The following is a 21,114-nucleotide window of genomic DNA, read 5'->3' as shown; positions in this document are numbered from 1 at the left end:
GCTCAAAGACATTTACAAAACAAACGTTTAGAATTTTCTAAATAATATTTCCCCCGTACAGAGATGCTTATGGGTTATGTCGGGACGGAGAAAAGGCTGAAACCCCGCTGGGGGGTGGGAGGGGGGGAGCAGATAGATGGGGACCAGGGGGGGCAGATAGATGGGGACCAGGGGAGGGCAGATAGATGGGGACCAGGGGGGGCAGATAGATGGGGACCAGGGGGGGCAGATAGATGGGGACCAGGGGGGGCAGATAGATGGGGACCAGGGGGGGCAGATAGATGGGGACCAGCGGGGGCAGATAGATGGGGACCAGGGGAGGGCAGATAGATGGGGACCAGGGGGGGCAGATAGATGGGGACCAGGGGGGGCAGATAGATGGGGACCAGGGGGGGGAGATAGATGGGGACCAGGGGGGGGGGGGGCAGATAGATGGGGACCAGGGGGGGCAGATAGATGGGGACCAGGGGGGGCAGATAGATGGGGACCAGGGGGGGGGGGGGGGCAGATAGATGGGGACCAGGGGGGGGAAGATAGATGGGGACCAGGGGAGGACAGATAGATGGGGACCAGGGGGAGGGGGGGAGCAGATAGATGGGGACCAGGGGGGGCAGATAGATGGGGACCAGGGGGGCAGATAGATGGGGACCAGGGGGGGGGAAGATAGATGGGGACCAGGGGGGGGAAGATAGATGGGGACCAGGGGGGGGAAGATAGATGGGGACCAGGGGGGGGGAAGATAGATGGGGACCAGGGGGGGGAAGATAGATGGGGACCAGGGGGGGGAAGATAGATGGGGACCAGGGGGGGGAAGATAGATGGGGACCAGGGGGGGGAAGATAGATGGGGACCAGGGGGGGGAAGATAGATGGGGACCAGGGGGGGAAAGATAGATGGGGACCAGGGGGGGAAAGATAGATGGGGACCAGGGGGGGAAAGATAGATGGGGACCAGGGGGGGAAAGATAGATGGGGACCAGGGGGGGAAAGATAGATGGGGACCAGGGGGGGGAAGATAGATGGGGACCAGGGGGGGAAAGATAGATGGGGACCAGGGGGGGGAAGATAGATGGGGACCAGGGGGGGAAGATAGATGGGGACCAGGGGGGGGAAGATAGATGGGGACCAGGGGGGGAAGATAGATGGGGACCAGGGGGGGGCAGATAGATGGGGACCAGGGGGGGGCAGATAGATGGGGACCAGGGGGGGGCTGATAGATGGGGACCAGGGGGGGGCTGATAGATGGGGACCAGGGGGGGGCTGATAGATGGGGACCAGGGGGGGGGCAGATAGATGGGGACCGGGGGGGGGGGGCTGATAGATGGGGACCAGGGGGGGGGGGCTGATAGATGGGGACCAGGGGGGGGCAGATAGATGGGGGCAGATAGATGGGGACCAGGGGGGGGCAGATAGATGGGGACCAGGGGGGGGCAGATAGATGGGGACCAGGGGGGGGGGGGGGGGGCAATAAGAGTGTGTTCACTCCAGAGAAACACTGATAATATCTCTAAACACCAGGTCATCAGAACCCTGTTAACACCAGCAGGGTGATAAGGTCATGGGGGAGTAGGCGGGTCCAGACAGGCACCAATCAGAACACAGGACTGTATCCCCACCCCCATTGTTGGGATTGTCAGCAGGCCTCTCTCTCTCGTTAGTGTAATACGTCTCTCAGATAGACAAACCTCCTCTCATCAAAACTACTGTGACTCACAGCTACGATCCAGCGAGGAGGATGTCTTCCCTGGTAAATAAAATCACTTCCTGTCTTTTATATATATATCTATGAGTGTTAGAATTATTGTATGTATTTACAGGTAGAAGTCTGGGTGTGTGTTTATAGAGAAGACCCAAGAGTTTCTGAATACGGTCTGTAGTCTCTCTCTCTCTCTCAGGTGGTCTTTGTTCGTTGGATCAAACGTTATGAGTTGACCGGATCGACCGTGGCGTTGGTCGGGTCACGGTCAGGGTCTGGTGTCATTAGCGTGTCGTTAGCGTGTCGTTCATCAGATGATGGGGACTCCGTCCGTGTTGTAGATCATACCCGTGGTGGGTTCGTATGTCCCGGCCAGGTAGTACAGGTCTTGGCTGTCGGCGTAGCGACGCGTCAGAGTCATGGTTTCGTACTCCGACACGCTGACCACCAGACACTTGTGACTGACCGTCTGGACATCGTTCTCATCGCTGTGGGACGACTGGTACAGAGCCCGCTGCAGAGACACGTTAACAACAAATACACACGTTAACACACTGGTACAGAGCCACGTTAACACACTGGTACAGAGCCCACTGCAGAGACACGTTAACACACTGGTACAGAGCCCACTGCAGAGACACGCTAACACACTGGTACAGAGCCCACTGCAGAGACACGTTAACACACTGGTACAGAGCCCACTGCAGAGACACATTAACACACTGGTACAGAGCCCACTGCAGAGACACGTTAACACACTGGTACAGAGCCCACTGCAGAGACACGTTAACACACTGGTACAGAGCCCACTGCAGAGACACGTTAACACACTGGTACAGAGCCCACTGCAGAGACACGTTAACACACTGGTACAGAGCCCACTGCAGGGACACGTTAACACACTGGTACAGAGCCCACTGCAGAGACACGTTAACACACTGGTACAGAGCCCACTGCAGAGACATGTTAACACACTGGTACAGAGCCCACTGCAGAGACACGTTAACACACTGGTACAGAGCCCACTGCAGAGACATGTTAACACACTGGTACAGAGCCCACTGCAGAGACACGTTAACACACTGGTACAGAGCCCACTGCAGAGACACGTTAACACACTGGTACAGAGCCCACTGCAGAGACACGTTAACACACTGGTACAGAGCCCACTGCAGAGACACGTTAACACACTGGTACAGAGCCCACTGCAGAGACACGCTAACACACTGGTACAGAGCCCACTGCAGAGACACGTTAACACACTGGTACAGAGCCCACTGCAGGGACACGTTAACACACTGGTACAGAGCCCACTGCAGAGACACGTTAACACACTGGTACAGAGCCCACTGCAGGGACACGTTAACACACTGGTACAGAGCCCACTGCAGAGACACGTTAACCCACTGGTACAGAGCCCACTGCAGGGACACGTTAACACACTGGTACAGAGCCCACTGCAGAGACACGTTAACACACTGGTACAGAGCCCACTGCAGAGACACGTTAACACACTGGTACAGAGCCCACTGCAGAGACACGTTAACACACTGGTACAGAGCAAACTGCAGAGACACGTTAACAACAAATAGGGTGTGGTAGGGTGTGGGGGTGTGGTAGGGTGTATGTGGGGGGTGTGGTGTGGTAGGGTGAGTGTGGGGGTGTGGTAGGGTGTATGTGGGGGGTGTGGTAGGGTGTGGTGTGGGGGTGTGGTAGGGTGTGTTTGTGGGGGTGTGGTAGGGTGTGTGTGTGGGGGTGTGGTAGGGGGAGTGTGGTAGGGTGTGTGTGTGGTGTGGTGGGGGTGTGGTGTGGTAGGGTGTGTGTGGGGGTGTGTGGGTGTGGTAGGGTGTGTGGGTGTGGTGTGGTAGGGTGTGTCTGGTGTGGTAGGGTGTGTGTGTGGTGTGGTAGGGTGTGGTAGGGTGTGTGGGGGTGTGGTAGGGTGTGTGGGGGTGTGGTAGGGTGAGTATGTGGTGTGGTAGGGGTGTGGTAGGGTGTGGTAGGGTGTGTGGGGGTGTGGTAGGGTGAGTGTGTGGTGTGGTAGGGGTGTGGTAGGGTGTGGTAGGGTGTGGTAGGGTGAGTATGTGGTGTGGTAGGGGTGTGGTAGGGTGTGGTAGGGTGTGTGGGGGTGTGGTAGGGTGAGTGTGTGGTGTGGTAGGGGTGTGGTAGGGTGTGGTAGGGTGTGTAGTGTGGTCTCACCTCCATGAAGTCTTTCCTCTGGTTAGAGGAGAGCAGAGATGAAGGAAGAGACTGACCAGACATCTGATCCCAGTTCTAGAAGGAGAGAGACGGGGGAGAGAGACATGGGGAGGGAGAGAGAGACGGGGAGAGAGAGAGAGATGGGGAGAGAAAGAGATGGGGAGGGAGAGAGAGATGGGGAGGGAGAGAGAGATGGGGAGGGAGAGAGAGATGGGGAGGGAGAGAGAGACGGGGAGGGAGAGAGAGACGGGGAGAGAGAGAGACGGGGAGAGAGAGAGAGACGGGGAGGGAGAGAGAGACGGGGAGGGAGAGAGAGAGAGATGGGGAGGGAGAGAGAGATGGGGAGGGAGAGAGAGATGGGGAGGGAGAGAGAGATGGGGAGGGAGAGAGAGACGGGGAGGGAGAGAGAGATGGGGAGGGAGAGAAAGAGATGGGGAGGGAGAGAGAGATGGGGAGAGAGAGAGAGATGGGGAGGGAGAGAGATGGGGAGGGAGAGAGAGATGGGGAGGGAGAGAAAGAGATGGGGAGGGAGAGAGAGATGGGGAGGGAGAGAAAGAGACGGGGAGGGAGAGAGAGATGGGGAGGGAGAGAGAGATGGGGAGGGAGAGAGAGATGGGGAGGGAGAGAGAGATGGGGAGGGAGAGAGAGATGGGGAGGGAGAGAGAGATGGGGAGGGAGAGAAAGATGGGGAGGGAGAGAAAGAGATGGGGAGGGAGAGAGAGATGGGGAGGGAGAGAGAGATGGGGAGGGAGAGAGAGATGGGGAGGGAGAGAGAGATGGGGAGGGAGAGAGATGGGGAGGGAGAGAGATGGGGAGGGAGAGAGAGATGGGGAGGGAGTGAGAGATAAAACCAGTTAACCCCTGACCCCTACCTTCTTGTCGTGTAGTTTCTTGCAAGGGTTGGTCTCCTCTGGGTGATAAAACCAGTTAACCTCTGACCCCTACCTTCTTGTCGTGTAGTTTCTTGCAAGGGTTGGTCTCCTCTGGGTGATAAAACCAGTTAACCTCTGACCCCTACCTTCTTGTCGTGTAGTTTCTTGCAAGGGTTGGTCTCCTCTGGGTGATAAAACCAGTTAACCTCTGACCCCTACCTTCTTGTCGTGTAGTTTCTTGCCAGGGTTGGTCTCCTCCGGGTGATAAAACCAGCTGACCCCTGACCCCTACCTTCTTGTCGTGTAGTTTCTTGCCAGGGTTGGTCTCCTCCGGGTGATAAAACCAGCTGACCTCTGACCCCTACCTTCTTGTCGTGTAGTTTCTTGCCAGGGTTGGTCTCCTCCGGGTGATAAAACCAGTTAACCCCTGACCCCTACCTTCTTGTCGTGTAGTTTCTTGCCAGGGTTGGTCTCCTCCGGGTGATAAAACCAGTTGACTCTGACCACCATGTTGGATCCCCAGCTCTCCCACATGCTCTGGATCTTCCCTATGAAGGGCAGGTTGGGTCGGCCGGCTGAAAGGAACACGGCGCAGTCCCCGATACCAATCATCTCTCTCCCCCGCACGATGGCCTTGTAGAACAGCTTCTTAGCCTTCCCTTTCATACCACGCCTCTGGAGAGAGTGAGAGAGAGAGTGAGAGAGAGTGAGAGAGTGAGAGAGAGAGTGAGAGTGAAAGAGAGAGTGAGAGAGAGAGTGAGAGAGAGAGAGCGCGAGAGAGAGAGCGCGAGAGAGAGAGAGCGCGAGAGAGAGCGAGAGAGAGAGAGAGAGAGAGACAGAGAGAGACAGAGAGAGACAGAGAGAGACAGAGAGAGACAGAGACAGAGAGAGAGAGAGAGACAGAGACAGAGACAGAGAGAGAGAGAGACAGAGAGAGTGAGAGAGTGAGTGAGTGAGAGTGAGAGAGAGACAGAGAGAGAGAGAGAGAGAGAGAGACAGACAGACAGACAGAGACAGACAGACAGAGACAGACAGAGACAGACACAGGGTATGCAAGGAGAAATTTATCTGGCTAATCTTCTGGAACCCAGCCCCCCCCACCCCCCCAAAAAACCTGACTCAAGTGTCATCGAGAGCTTCAAAATACCAATCCCAAGCGTGTGTTCTCCCTCTCACCTGTGTTCTCCCTCTCACCTGTGTTCTCCCTCTCACCTGTGTTCTCCCTCTCACCTGTGTTCTCCCTCTCACCTGTGTTCTCCCTCTCACCTGTGTTCTCCCTCTCACCTGTGTTCTCCCTCTCACCTGTGTTCTCCCTCTCACCTGTGTTCTCCCTCTCACCTGTGTTCTCCCTCTCACCTGTGTTCTCCCTCTCATCTGTGTTCTCCCTCTCACCTGTGTTCTCCCTCTCACCTGTGTTCTCCCTCTCACCTGTGTGGGATTACCGAACCACTTCCAGAGCTGTCTGGCAGGCAGGAAGGCAGAGATCTTGGGTCTGTTCTCTACGCTCGGTAATCGCTGTCTCTTAGCCAGCTCCTTGGTGGTGGGGAGGTGGGCCCCCTCCCTGCGCCGTGGCCTGCCCACCGACCCCACACCTCCCTGGGACTTCTGCCGGGCTGGACGACCCCGGGGCCTGGCTGGCTGGGAGGACGGAGAGATAGACGGGGGAGGAGAGGAGGGAGATTGATCTTCTTCTAATACTTCTTCCTCCTCTTCCTCTTCCGCCTTTTTCAACTTCTTAATTTCTTCCTCTTCCTCCTTCTCTTCCTCCACCTCTACCTCCTCCTGTGGGGTAGTTGGAGGGGGGGAGACGGGGAGAGGTGCAGGGGGAGCGAGGGCGGTCTCCTCGTCAGAACTACAAGAGGACTCCTCGTCAGTGGAGGAGGAAGAGGAAGAGGAGGTGCTAGAGGAGGATGAGGAGGAGGAGGCTGGGGAGGAGGGGTGGGAGCAGCTGGAGCTACACTTCGTTTTCTTCCTTGTCTCCTCCTCTTCCTCAGATCCTGAACTACTGCTGCCGTGAGACCCCCCTGTCTCCTCCCCTCTCTTCTCTTCCCCTTGTTTCGTTCTCTCCTCTCTCTTTGGTTCTCTGTCCCCCCCTCCACCCCGGTCTCTTTCTCTGCCCAGAGAAGGCGTTCTGTAGGCGGGTTCTCTCCCCAGCAGCCCCGCCTCGCTCTCCGGAGCCCTCCCCTTGACCCTCGCCGGCTTCTGGGTGGCTGCGGCCGTGGCGAGGGGTGTGTGTTCTTGCCGTAAGTCCTTGGCCTCCAGCAGCCCTGCCTCGCTCTCCGGAGCCCTCCCCTTTACCCTCGCCGGCTTCTGGCTGGCTGCGGCCGTGGCGAGGGGTGTGTGTTCTTGCCGTAAGTCCTTGGCCTCCAGCAGCCCTGCCTCGCTCTCCGGAGCCCTCCCCTTTACCCTCGCCGGCTTCTGGCTGGCTGCGGCCGTGGCGAGGGGTGTGTGTTCTTGCCGTAAGCCCCTGGCCTCCAGCAGCATCAGAGCCTTGGTCTTCTTGGTCTTGGGTGAGGTCACACCCTCGTGGTCCAGCTTTACTAGGGGTTCCTCTAGGAGGGCCTTACGCCCCTGTCGCACCCCGCCCTGCCCTCCCACCCCGCCCTCCCCCGGGACATGCCTGGGTCTGGAGATACCAGGAATAAAGGTGCTAGGGTCCAGTCTGGATCTGACAGCAGAGAGGTCTGAGCTGGGTCTGGGTTTAGAGGTACTAGAGCTGGGCCCAGGGCTGGTTCTGGATTTAGGGGTACTAGAGCTGGGCCCAGGGCTGGTTCTGGGTTTAGAGGTACTAGAGCTGGGCCCAGGGCTGGTTCTGGTTTTAGGGGTACTAGAGCTGGTCCCAGGGCTGGTTCTGGGTTTAGAGGTACTAGAGCTGGGCCCAGGGCTGGTTCTGGGTTTAGAGGTACTAGAGCTGGGCCCGGGGATGGTTCTGGGTTTAGGGGTACTAGAGCTGGGCCCAGGGCTGGTTCTGGGTTTAGAGGTACTAGAGCTGGGCCCGGGGATGGGTCTGGGTTTAGAGGTACTGGAGCTGGGCCCAGGGCTGGTTCTGGGTTTAGAGGTACTAGAGCTGGGCCCGGGGATGGGTCTGGGTTTAGAGGTACTGGAGCTGGGCCCGGGGATGGTTCTGGGCCTGGTAGAAGGATCCGGGGTGGGTCTGGGTTTGTTATGGTTCTGTTTGGGTCTGGAGATTGCTTTGGGAGCGGTTCTGGATTTGTTGTGATCAGGATTAAAGTTAGCTGCAGGCCCAGGGAGTTCTGCTGTAGACTTAGGTCTAGGTTTGGATTTTGGTACGGAGGTAAGGTTAGTTTTAGGGTTAGGTAGAAGAGGCTTGGGTCTGATGATAGGGGAAGTAGAGTTGGGTTTAAGTAGTGGAGGGGAGAGTTTAGACTTAGGGTTGGTTTTAGGGTTAGGTTGGGTGCTGACGTTACAAGAGGTGAGGTTGGGTTGGCTATACAGGTCCACCCTTAGTATCTTCCCGTAAGGGGCTGGGTGGTAGAGGGAGGGGGGCTCGGGAGAGGCTGGGCTGGGTCTCCTAGGGTTCTGGCTGCGTGGGGGGGCAGGCAGGCTGGGGGTGCTGGTGGGCTTGGAGGGTCGGCCTGGTCCCGGCCTGGGGGCAGACAGGGGTCTTTCCTGAGCAGGTCTCTGGGAGGAAGAGGGCCTGTCCTGGGCTGGTCTGGTGGGGAGCTGAGGTCTGTCTGGAGCCTGGCTGGGTCCCGGGGGGGGCATCGTCTCCCGGGGGTCTGGGCTCACTGGGGGCTCTAGAGGGAAAGAAAGGCAGGAGTTAACAAATGACTGACCTGAGTTCACAGACCTAACAGGAATAACAGACCTAAGAGGGTTAACATAATCCACAGACCTAACAGGATTAACAGACCTAACAGGGTTAACATAATCCACAGACCTAACAGGAATAACATAATCCACAGACCTAACAGGAATAACATAATCCACAGACCTAACAGGAATAACATAATCCACAGACCTAACAGGGTTAACAGACCTAACAGGGTTAACATAATCCACAGACCTAACAGGAATAACATAATCCACAGACCTAACAGGAATAACATAATCCACAGACCTAACAGGAATAACATAATCCACAGACCTAACAGGAATAACAGAAATCACAGACCTAACAGGGATAACAGAATTCACAGACCTAACAGGGATAACATAATCCACAGACCTAACAGGAATAACATAATCCACAGACCTAACAGAAATAACATAATCCACAGACCTAACAGGAATAACAGAAATCACAGACCTAACAGGGATAACAGGGATAACAGAATTCACAGACCGAACAGGGATAACAGAATTCACAGACCGAACAGGGATAACATAATCCACAGACCTAACAGGAATAACATAATTCACAGACCTAACAGGAATAACATAATCCACAGACCTAACAGGAATAACAATCCACAGACCTAACAGGAATAACATAATCCACAGACCTAACAGGGTTAACATAATCCACAGACCTAACAGGAATAACACAATTCACAGACCTAACAGGAATAACAGACCTAACAGGAATAACAGAATTCACAGACCTAACAGGGATAACATAATCCACCGACCCAACAGGGATAACAGACCCAACAGGGATAACAGACCCAACAGGGATAACAGACCCAACAGGGATAACAGACCCAACAGGGATAACAGTGATAACAGACCCAACAGGGATAACAGACCCAACAGGGATAACAGACCTAACAGGGATAACAGGGATAACAGACCCAACAGGGATAACAGGAATAACAGACCCAACAGGGATAACAGACCCAACAGGAATAACAGGGACAACAGACCCAACAGGGATAACAGGGATAACAGACCCAACAGGAATAACAGACCCAACAGGAATAACAGACCCAACAGGAATAACAGACCCAACAGGGATAACAGATCCAACAGGGATAACAGACCCAACAGGAATAACAGACCCAACAGGGATAACAGACCCAACAGGGATAACAGACCCAACAGGGATAACAGGGATAACAGGAATAACAGGAATAACAGACCCATCAGGAATAACAGACCCAACAGGAATAACAGACCTAACAAGCCTAACAGGAATAACAGACCCAACAGACCCAACAGACCCAACAGGAATAACAGACCCAACAGGGATAACAGACCCAAAGGGATAACAGACCCAACAGGGATAACAGACCCAACAGGGATAACAGACCCAACAGGGATAACAGGAATAACAGACCCAACAGGGATAACAGACCCAACAGGGATAACAGACCCCACAGGGATAACAGACCCCACAGGGATAACAGACCCAACAGGGATAACAGACCTAACAGGGATAACAGGGATAACAGACCCAACAGGGATAACAGACCCAACAGGGATAACAGACCCAACGGGGATAACAGACCCAACGGGGATAACAGACCCAACAGGGATAACAGACCCAACAGGGATAACAGACCCAACAGGGATAACAAACCTAACAGGGATAACAGACCCAACAGGGATAACAAACCTAACAGGGATAACAGACCCAACAGGGATAACAGACCCAACAGGGATAACAGACCCAACAGGGATAACAGGATCCAACAGGGATAACAGACCCAACAGGGATAACAGGATCCAACAGGGATAACAGGATCCAACAGGGATAACAGGATCCAACAGGGATAACAGGATCCAACAGGGATAACAGGATCCACAGCAGTTATAAAGTCTTAGAGCTGTTCCAACTAGCATCGAGGTCTCTGATTGGCTCACCAGGTTTGGGTTTGGGTTTCTTGGCCGGTCTCCCTCTGCCCTTGGGGGCGGAGTCCCCTGCTTTAGGCCTCGTCTCACTGGTGTCCTTGCTGCACTTCCTGACACGCCTCCTGGAGCAGCTGGCCACTAGCAGCGCAGGGGAGGGCTCAGCGCCTACAGGGGGGCAGGTTTAACATCAGAATCATCACACAGACTGAACAAACCCACTGGGAAAGAATACAAAAGAGTGTGAGTGAGTCCTTGTGGGAGTGTGTGTCCTTGTGGGAGTGTGTGTCCTTGTGGGAGTGTGTGTCCTTGTGGGAGTGTGTGTCCTTGTGGGAGTGTGTGTCCTTGTGGGAGTGTGTGTCCTTGTGGGAGTGTGTGTCCTTGTGGGAGTGTGTGTCCTTGTGGGAGTGTGTGTCCTTGTGGGAGTGTGTGTGTGTGTGTGTCCTTGTGGGAGTGTGTGTGTGTGTGTGTGTCCTTGTGGGAGTGTGTGTGTGTGTGTGTCCTTGTGGGAGTGTGTGTGTGTGTGTGTCCTTGTGGGAGTGTGTGTGTGTGTGTGTCCTTGTGGGAGTGTGTGTGTGTGTGTGTGTGTGTGTGTGTGTGAGTGAGTCCTTGTGGGAGTGTGTGTGTGTGTGTGTGTGTGTGTGTGTGTGTGTGTGAGTGAGTCCTTGTGTGAGTGTGTGTGAGTCCTTGTGTCTGTGTGAGTCCTTGTGTCTGTGTGAGTCCTTGTGTCTGTGTGAGTCCTTGTGTCTGTGTGAGTCCTTGTGTCTGTGTGAGTCCTTGTGTCTGTGTGAGTCCTTGTGTCTGTGTGAGTCCTTGTGTGACAATGTGTGTGTGAGTCATTGGGGCTGTATCTTGTAGTCAGGGGGCAGCAGTCTGATGTGGGAGAGGCGGCTGTATCTTGTAGTCAGGGGGCAGCAGTCTGATGTGGGAGAGGGGCTGTGTCCTTACACTGTATCTTGTAGTCAGGGGGCAGCAGTCTGATGTGGGAGAGGGGGCTGTGTCCTTACACTGTATCTTGTAGTCAGGGGGCAGCAGTCTGATGTGGGAGAGGGGGCTGTATCTTGTAGTCAGGGGGCAGCAGTCTGATGTGGGAGAGGGGCTGTGTCCTTACACTGTATCTTGTAGTCAGGGGGCAGCAGTCTGATGTGGGAGAGGGGCTGTGTCCTTACACTGTATCTTGTAGTCAGGGGGCAGCAGTCTGATGTGGGAGAGGGGCTGTGTCCTTACACTGTATCTTGTAGTCAGGGGGCAGCAGTCTGATGTGGGAGAGGGGCTGTGTCCTTACACTGTATCTTGTAGTCAGGGGGCAGCAGTCTGATGTGGGAGAGGGGGCTGTATCTTGTAGTCAGGGGGCAGCAGTCTGATGTGGGAGAGGGGCTGTATCTTGTAGTCAGGGGGCAGCAGTCTGATGTGGGAGGGGGCTGTGTCCTTACACTGTATCTTGTAGTCAGGGGGCAGCAGTCTGATGTGGGAGAGGGGCTGTGTCCTTACACTGTATCTTGTAGTCAGGGGGCAGCAGTCTGATGTGGGAGAGGGGGCTGTGTCCTTACACTGTATCTTGTAGTCAGGGGGCAGCAGTCTGATGTGGGAGAGGGGGATGCGACCCGTGTCACCGTCATCAAACTCCACCGTGATGAGGTCATCACTGTCATCACCGTCTGAACTTCCTGTACAGACAGGAAGGGGTTAAAGGAACAGGTCACCTAGATTGAAAGGACTAGATGTGTCCAAACTATTGACTGGTGATGAGACTATAAAACACTTTCTCAAATGGGATGTTGTCTTCTCCAATTTTATTTATCGGCTTTTCTAGTTTTTATTGGCCAAAAGCCAGCTATTACCGGCTAATGGAAAACCTGGCCTGTGTGTTACCATTGACTACGGTGCCGGGGTAGAGACAGTGGTACTGTGCGTTACCGTTGACTACGGTGCCGGGGTAGAGACAGTGGTACTGTGCGTTACCGTTGACTACGGTGCCGGGGTAGAGACAGTGGTACTGTGCGTTACCGTTGACTACGGTGCCGGGGTAGAGACAGTGGTACTGTGCGTTACCGTTGACTACGGTGCCGGGGTAGAGACAGTGGTACTGTGCGTTACCGTTGACTACGGTGCCGGGGTAGAGACAGTGGTACTGTGCGTTACCGTTGACTACGGTGCCGGGGTAGAGACAGTGGTACTGTGCGTTACCGTTGACTACGGTGCCGGGGTAGAGACAGTGGTACTGTGCGTTACCGTTGACTACGGTGCCGGGGTAGAGACAGTGGTACTGTGCGTTACCGTTGACTACGGTGCCGGGGTAGAGACAGTGGTACTGTGCGTTACCGTTGACTACGGTGCCGGGGTAGAGACAGTGGTACTGTGCGTTACCGTTGACTACGGTGCCGGGGTAGAGACAGTGGTACTGCTGGCTCCAGTATGCAGCAACACGACAGCCTTCAGGAAGATACCAGACTGACGGAGGCATCACATCCACAATCTGGAATAACACACAGAATAACACACAGAATAACACACATTAACACACATTAACACACACACACACACACACTGACTAGGGCATCACATCCACAATCTGGAATAACACACAGAATAACACACAGAATAACACACACACTGTAATAAAAACACAAAACACACACACACACACACACACACACAGACGAGGGCATCACATCCACGGCCTGTAACAAAAACCCAAAGAACACAGATGTAATGAGATGTACTCACAGCCTCCTGCAGGAGTTGTTCTAGACAGTAGATATGAGGTCTGTTCCCTCTCTCCCCCTCCACCACCACACTGTAACTACAGAACAGAGGTCAGGGGTCAGGAGTTGTTCTAGACAGTAGATATGAGGTCTGTTCCCTCTCTCCCCCTCCACCACCACACTGTAACTACAGAACAGAGGTCAGGGGTCAGGAGTTATTCTAGACAGTAGATATGATGTCTGTTCCCTCTCTCCCCCTCCACCACCACACTGTAACTACAGAACAGAGGTCAGGGGTCAGGAGTTGTTCTAGACAGTAGATATGAGGTCTGTTCCCTCTCTCCCCCTCCTCCAACCACGCTGTAACTACAGAACAGAGGTCAGGGATCAGGAGTTGTTCTAGACAGTAGATATGAGGTCTGTTCCCTCTCTCCCCCTCCACCACCACGCTGTAACTACAGAACAGAGGTCAGGGGTCAGGACTTGTTCTAGACAGTAGATATGAGGTCTGTTCCCTCTCTCCCCCTCCACCACCACACTGTAACTACAGAACAGAGGTCAGAGGTCAGGAGTTGTTCTAGACAGTAGATATGAGGTCTGTTCCCTCTCTCCCCCTCCACCACCACACTGTAACTACAGAACAGAGGTCAGGGGTCAAGAGTTGTTCTAGACAGTAGATTTGAGGTCTGTTCCCTCTCTCCCCCTCCACCACTACACTGTAACTACAGAACAGAGGTAAGAGGTCAGGAGTTGTTCTAGACAGTAGATATGAGGTCTGTTCCCTCTCTCCCCCTCCACCACCACACTGTAACTACAGAACAGAGGTCAGGGGTCAGGAGTTGTTCTAGACAGTAGATATGAGGTCTGTTCCCTCTCTCCCCCTCCACCACCACACTGTAACTACAGAACAGAGGTCAGGGGTCAGGAGTTGTTCTAGACAGTAGATATGAGGTCTGTTCCCTCTCTCCCCCTCCACCACCACACTGTAACTACAGAACAGAGGTTAGGAGTCAGGAGTTGTTCTAGACAGTAGATATGAGGTCTGTTCCCTCTCTCCCCCTCCTCCAACCACGCTGTAACTACAGAACAGAGGTCAGGGGTCAGGAGTTGTTCTAGACAGTAGATATGAGGTCTGTTCCCTCTCTCCCCCTCCACCACCACACTGTAACTACAGAACAGAAGTCAGGGGTCAGGAGTTATTCTAGACAGTAGATATGAGGTCTGTTCCCTCTCTCCCCCTCCACCACCACACTGTAACTACAGAACAGAGGTCAGGGGTCAGGAGTTGTTCTAGACAGTAGATATGAGGTCTGTTCCCTCTCTCCCCCTCCACAACCACACTGTAACTACAGAACAGAGGTCAGGGGTCAGGAGTTGTTCTAGACAGTAGATATGAGGTCTGTTCCCTCTCTCCCCCTCCACCACCACACTGTAACTACAGAACAGAGGTCAGGGGTCAGGAGTTGTTCTAGACAGTAGATATGAGGTCTGTTCCCTCTCTCCCCCTCCACCACCACACTGTAACTACAGAACAGAGGTCAGAGGTCAGGGGTCAGGAGTTGTTCTAGACAGTAGATATGAGGTCTGTTCCCTCTCTCCCCCTCCACCACCACACTGTAACTACAGAACAGAGGTCAGGGGTCAGGAGTTGTTCTAGACAGTAGATATGAGGTCTGTTCCCTCTCTCCCCCACCACACTGTAACTACAGAACAGAGGTCAGAGGTCAGGAGTTGTTCTAGACAGTAGATATGAGGTCTGTTCCCTCTCTCCCCCTCCACCACCACACTGTAACTACAGAACAGAGGTCAGGGGTCAGGAGTTGTTCTAGACAGTAGATATGAGGTCTGTTCCCTCTCTCCCCCACCACACTGTAACTACAGAACAGAGGTCAGAGGTCAGGGGTCAGGAGTTGTTCTAGACAGTAGATATGAGGTCTGTTCCCTCTCTCCCCCTCCACCACCACACTGTAACTACAGAACAGAGGTCAGGGGTCAGGAGTTGTTCTAGACAGTAGATATGAGGTCTGTTCCCTCTCTCCCCCTCCTCCAACCACGCTGTAACTACAGAACAGAGGTTAGGGGTCAGGAGTTGTTCTAGACAGTAGATATGAGGTCTGTTCCCTCTCTCCCCCTCCACCACCACGCTGTAACTACAGAACAGAGGTCAGGGGTCAGGAGTTGTTCTAGACAGTAGATATGAGGTCTGTTCCCTCTCTCCCCCTCCACCACTACACTGTAACTACAGAACAGAGGTCTGGGGTCAGGAGTTATTCTAGACAGTAGATATGAGGTCTGTTCCCTCTCTCCCCCTCCACCACCACACTGTAACTACAGAACAGAGGTCAGGGGTCAGGAGTTATTCTAGACAGTAGATATGAGGTCTGTTCCCTCTCTCCCCCTCCACCACCACACTGTAACTACAGAACAGAGGTTAGGAGTTGTTCTAGACAGTAGATATGAGGTCTGTTCCCTCTCTCCCCCTCCACCACCACACTGTAACTACAGAACAGAGGTCAGAGGTCAGGAGTTGTTCTAGACAGTAGATATGAGGTCTGTTCCCTCTCTCCCCCTCCTCCAACCACACTGTAACTACAGAACAGAGGTCAGGGGTCAGGAGTTGTTCTAGACAGTAGATATGAGGTCTGTTCCCTCTCTCCCCCTCCACCACCACACTGTAACTACAGAACAGAGGTCTGGGGTCAGGAGTTGTTCTAGACAGTAGATATGAGGTCTGTTCCCTCTCTCCCCCTCCACAACCACACTGTAACTACAGAACAGAGGTCAGGGGTCAGGAGTTGTTCTAGACAGTAGATATGAGGTCTGTTCCCTCTCTCCCCCTCCACCACCACACTGTAACTACAGAACAGAGGTAAGAGGTCAGGGGTCAGGAGTTGTTCTAGACAGTAGATATGAGGTCTGTTCCCTCTCTCCCCCTCCACCACCACACTGTAACTACAGAACAGAGGTCAGGGGTCAGGAGTTGTTCTAGACAGTAGATATGAGGTCTGTTCCCTCTCTCCCCCACCACACTGTAACTACAGAACAGAGGTCAGAGGTCAGGGGTCAGGAGTTGTTCTAGACAGTAGATATGAGGTCTGTTCCCTCTCTCCCCCTCCACCACCACACTGTAACTACAGAACAGAGGTCAGGGGTCAGGAGTTGTTCTAGACAGTAGATATGAGGTCTGTTCCCTCTCTACCCCTCCACAACCACACTGTAACTACAGAACAGAGGTCAGGGGTCAGGAGTTGTTCTAGACAGTAGATATGAGGTCTGTTCCCTCTCTCCCCCTCCACCACCACACTGTAACTACAGAACAGAGGTCAGGGGTCAAGAGTTGTTCTAGACAGTAGATATGAGGTCTGTTCCCTCTCTCCCCCTCCAACACCACACTGTAACTACAGAACAGAGGTCAGGGGTCAGGAGTTGTTCTAGACAGTAGATATGAGGTCTGTTCCCTCTCTCCCCCTCCACCACCACGCTGTAACTACAGAACAGAGGTCAGGGGTCAGGAGTTGTTCTAGACAGTAGATATGAGGTCTGTTCCCTCTCTCCCCCTCCACCACTACACTGTAACTACAGAACAGAGGTCAGGGGTCAGGAGTTGTTCTAGACAGTAGATATGAGGTCTGTTCCCTCTCTCCCCCTCCACCACCACACTGTAACTACAGAACAGAGGTCAGGGGTCAGGAGTTGTTCTAGACAGTAGATATGAGGTCTGTTCCCTCTCTCCCCCTCCACCACCACACTGTAACTACAGAACAGAGGTCAGGGGTCAGGAGTTGTTCTAGACAGTAGATATGAGGTCTGTTCCCTCTCTCCCCCTCCACCACCACGCTGTAACTACAGAACAGAGGTCAGAGGTCAGGGGTTAGGAGTTGTTCTAGACAGTAGATATGAGGTGTGTTCCCTCTCTCCCCCTCCCCCCCTGTGTGGTGCGTAGTGTGTGTCTACCAACGCCCCCCCTGTGTGGTGCGTAGTGTGTGTCTACCAACGCCCCCCCTGTGTGGTGCGTAGTGTGTGTCTACCAACGCCCCCCCTGTGTGGTGCGTAGTGTGTGTCTACCAACCCCCCCCTGTGTGGTGCGTAGTGTGTGTCTACCAACGCCCCCCCTGTGTGGTGCGTAGTGTGTGTCTACCAACGCCCCCCCTGTGTGGTGCGTAGTGTGTGTCTACCAACGCCCCCCCTGTGTGGTGTGTAGTGTGTGTCTACCAACGCCCCCCCTGTGTGGTGCGTAGTGTGTGTCTACCAACGCTCCCCCTGTGTGGTGCGTAGTGTGTGTCTACCAACGCTCCCCCTGTGTGGTGCGTAGTGTGTGTCTACCAATGCTCCCCCTGTGTGGTGCGTAGTGTGTGTCTACCAACGCTCCCCCTGTGTGGTGCGTAGTGTGTGTCTACCAACGCTCCCCCTGTGTGGTGCGTAGTGTGTGTCTACCAACGCCCCCCCTGTGTGGTGCGTAGTGTGTGTCTACCAACGCTCCCCCTGTGTGGTGCGTAGTGTGTGTCTACCAACGCTCCCCCTGTGTGGTGCGTAGTGTGCGTCTACCAACGCTCCCCCTGTGTGGTGCGTAGTGTGTGTCTACCAACCCCCCCCCCGTGTGGTGCGTAGTGTGTGTCTACCAACCCCCCCCCCCCCGTGTGGTGCGTAGTGTGTGTCTACCAATGCTCCCCCTGTGTGGTGCGTAGTGTGTGTCTACCAACGCTCCCCCTGTGTGGTGCGTAGTGTGTGTCTACCAACGCCCCCCCTGTGTGGTGCGTAGTGTGTGTCTACCAACGCTCCCCCTGTGTGGTGCGTAGTGTGTGTCTACCAACGCTCCCCCTGTGTGGTGCGTAGTGTGCGTCTACCAACCCCCCCCCCCCGTGTGGTGCGTAGTGTGTGTCTACCAACGCTCCCCCTGTGTGGTGCGTAGTGTGTGTCTACCAACGCCCCCCCTGTGTGGTGCGTAGTGTGTGTCTACCAACCCCCCCCCCGTGTGGTGCGTAGTGTGTGTCTACCAACGCTCCCCCTGTGTGGTGCGTAGTGTGTGTCTACCAACGCTCCCCCTGTGTGGTGCGTAGTGTGTGTCTACCAACGCTCCCCCTGTGTGGTGCGTAGTGTGTGTCTACCAACGCCCCCCCTGTGTGGTGCGTAGTGTGTGTCTACCAACGCCCCCCCTGTGTGGTGCGTAGTGTGTGTCTACCAACGCTCCCCCTGTGTGGTGCGTAGTGTGTGTCTACCAACGCCCCCCCTGTGTGGTGCGTAGTGTGTGTCTACCAACGCTCCCCCTGTGTGGTGCGTAGTGTGTGTCTACCAACGCCCCCCCCCCCCCGTGTGGTGCGTAGTGTGTGTCTACCAACGCTCCCCCTGTGTGGTGCGTAGTGTGCGTCTACCAACGCCCCCCTGTGTGGTGCGTAGTGTGTGTCTACCAACGCCCCCCCCCCCCCTGTGTGGTGCGTAGTGTGTGTCTACCAACGCTCCCCCTGTGTGGTGCGTAGTGTGCGTCTACCAACGCCCCCCCCCCCCCGTGTGGTGCGTAGTGTGCGTACTCACATGTCCGGGGAGTGTACCGTGTTGACGTGTCCAGCATACAGCAGCTGATCATCCATGGGGATCAGAACCCTCAGACCATCCTGAAGAGAGTCTTTATCTAACACACACTGGACCGGAGCTGGATCAATATAGCAATACACCAATCAATACACCAATCAATACACCAATCAATACACCAATCAATATATCAATCAATATATCAATCAATATACCAATCAATATACACCAATCAATACACACCAATCAATATACACCAATCAATACACCAATCAATATACCAATCAATACACCAATCAATATACCAATCAATATACACCAATCAATACACACCAATCAATATACACCAATCAATACACACCAATCAATATACACCAATCAATATACACCAATCAATATACACCAATCAATATACACCAATCAATATACACCAATCAATATACACCAATCAATACACACCAATCAATACACACCAATCAATATACACCAATCAATATACACCAATCAATACACCAATCAATATACCAATCAATACACCAATCAATATACCAATCAATATACACCAATCAATACACACCAATCAATATACACCAATCAATACACACCAATCAATATACACCAATCAATATACACCAATCAATATACACCAATCAATATACACCAATCAATATACACCAATCAATATACACCAATCAATATACACCAATCAATACACACCAATCAATATACACCAATCAATATACACCAATCAATATACACCAATCAATATACACCAATCAATATACACCAATCAATATACACCAATCAATACACACCAATCAATATACACCAATCAATATACACCAATCAATATACACCAATCAATATACACCAATCAATACACACCAATCAATATACACCAATCAATATACACCAATCAATATATCAACGCATCAATATATACACTAACACAGTGCATTTATTACATTACAGCCTTATTCTAAAATGTATTAAATCTTTTTTTTTAGCACAATCTACACACAATACCCCGTAATGACATCACAATACCCCATAATGAAATCACAATACCCCATAATGACATCACAATACCCCATAATGACATCACAATACCCCATAATGACATCACAATACCCCATAATGACATCACAATACCCCATAATGACCAAGCAAAAAACAGTTTTTATAAATAATATCACATTGACATTAGTATTCAGACCCTTTACTCTGTACTTTGTTGAAGCACCTTTGGCAGCGATTACAGCCTCTAGTCTTCTTGGGTATGACGCTACAAGCTTGGCACACCTGTATTTGGGGAGTTTCTCCCATTCTTCTCTGCAGATTCTCCAATGCTCTGTCAGGTTGGATGGGGAACGTCGCTGCACATCTATTTTCAGGTCTCTTCTTCGATCGGGTTCAAGTCCGGGCTCTGGCTGGGCCACTCAAGGACATTCAAACACTTGTCCCGAAGCCACTCCTGCGCTGTCTTGGCTGTGTGCTTAGAGTCGTTGTCCTGTTAGAAGGTGAATCTTCCTGAGCGCTCTGGAGCAGGTTTTCATCAAGGATTTCTCTGTACTTTGCACCGTTCATCTTTCCCTCGATCCTGACTAGTCTCCCAGTCCCTGCCGCTGACAAACATCCCCACAGCATGATGCTGCCACCACCGTGCTTCACCGTAGGGATGCTGCCAGGTTTTCCCCAGACGTGATGCTTGGCATTGAGGCCAAAGAGTCCTTTAGGATCCTTTTGGCAAATTCCAAGTGGTAGTCATGTGCCTTTTACTGAGGACTGGCTTCCGTCTGGTCTTTCTACCATAAAGGCCTGATTGGTGGACTGCTGCAGAGATGGTTGTCCTTCTGGAAGGTTCTCCCATCTCCACAGAGGAACTCTGGAGCTCTGTCAGAGTGACCATCAGGTTCTTAGTCGACCTGACCAAGGCCCTTCTCCCCCGATCGCTCAGTTTGGCCGGGCGGCCAGGTCTAGGAAGAGTCTTGGTGGTTCCAAACTTCTTCCATTTAAGAATGATGGAGGCCACTGTGTTCTTGGGGACCTTCAATGCTGCAGAAATGTTTTGGTACCCTTCCCCAGATCTGTCTCTCGACATAATCCTGTCTCGGAGCTCTACGGATAATTCCCAATTCCTTCGACCTCATGGCTTGGTTTTTGCTCTGACATGCACTGTCAACTGTGGGACCTTATATAGACAGGTGTGTGCCTTTTCAAATCATGTCCAATTAATTGAATTTACCACAGGTGGACTCCAATCAAGTTGCAGAAACATCTCAAGGATGATCCATGGAAACAGGAAAAACCTGAGATCAATTTAGAGTCTCATAGCAAAAGGGTCTGAATAATTATGGAAACAAGGTAAC

The 21,114-nt window shown here is 53.1% G+C and overlaps 1 protein-coding gene across 11 annotated transcripts in view; it reads right to left on the bottom strand.

The window, feature by feature from the left end:
* Window positions 1-1,553: 1,553 nt before the first annotated feature.
* Window positions 1,554-21,114, bottom strand: part of LOC110516613 (trinucleotide repeat-containing gene 18 protein) — a 113,964-nt gene continuing 94,403 nt past the window's right edge. For 6 of the 11 annotated variants that reach the window (XM_036972251.1, XM_036972257.1, XM_036972249.1 and 3 more), the window contains 9 exons: window positions 18,749-18,866; window positions 13,242-13,317; window positions 12,432-12,990; window positions 12,065-12,181; window positions 10,530-10,682; window positions 6,192-8,521; window positions 5,202-5,438; window positions 3,892-3,966; window positions 1,554-2,209 (listed from right to left, as the gene is read on the bottom strand). In XM_036972251.1, the coding sequence (XP_036828146.1) occupies window positions 2,006-2,209; window positions 3,892-3,966; window positions 5,202-5,438; window positions 6,192-8,521; window positions 10,530-10,682; window positions 12,065-12,181; window positions 12,432-12,990; window positions 13,242-13,317; window positions 18,749-18,866 (3,869 nt within the window). In that variant the 3' untranslated portion in view covers window positions 1,554-2,005. The remainder of the gene's footprint in view (window positions 2,210-3,891; window positions 3,967-5,201; window positions 5,439-6,191; window positions 8,522-10,529; window positions 10,683-12,064; window positions 12,182-12,431; window positions 12,991-13,241; window positions 13,318-18,748; window positions 18,867-21,114) is intronic. The other 5 variants (XM_036972255.1, XM_036972256.1, XM_036972254.1 and 2 more) reach the window with 5 other exon arrangements.

The sequence above is a fragment of the Oncorhynchus mykiss genome, unplaced genomic scaffold, assembly GCF_013265735.2.
Source record: "Oncorhynchus mykiss isolate Arlee unplaced genomic scaffold, USDA_OmykA_1.1 un_scaffold_130, whole genome shotgun sequence".
In the NCBI taxonomy this organism is placed as follows: domain Eukaryota; kingdom Metazoa; phylum Chordata; class Actinopteri; order Salmoniformes; family Salmonidae; genus Oncorhynchus; species Oncorhynchus mykiss.
Note: the sequence above shows the minus strand (reverse complement) of the source record. Positions and strands in the feature narration are given on the sequence as shown.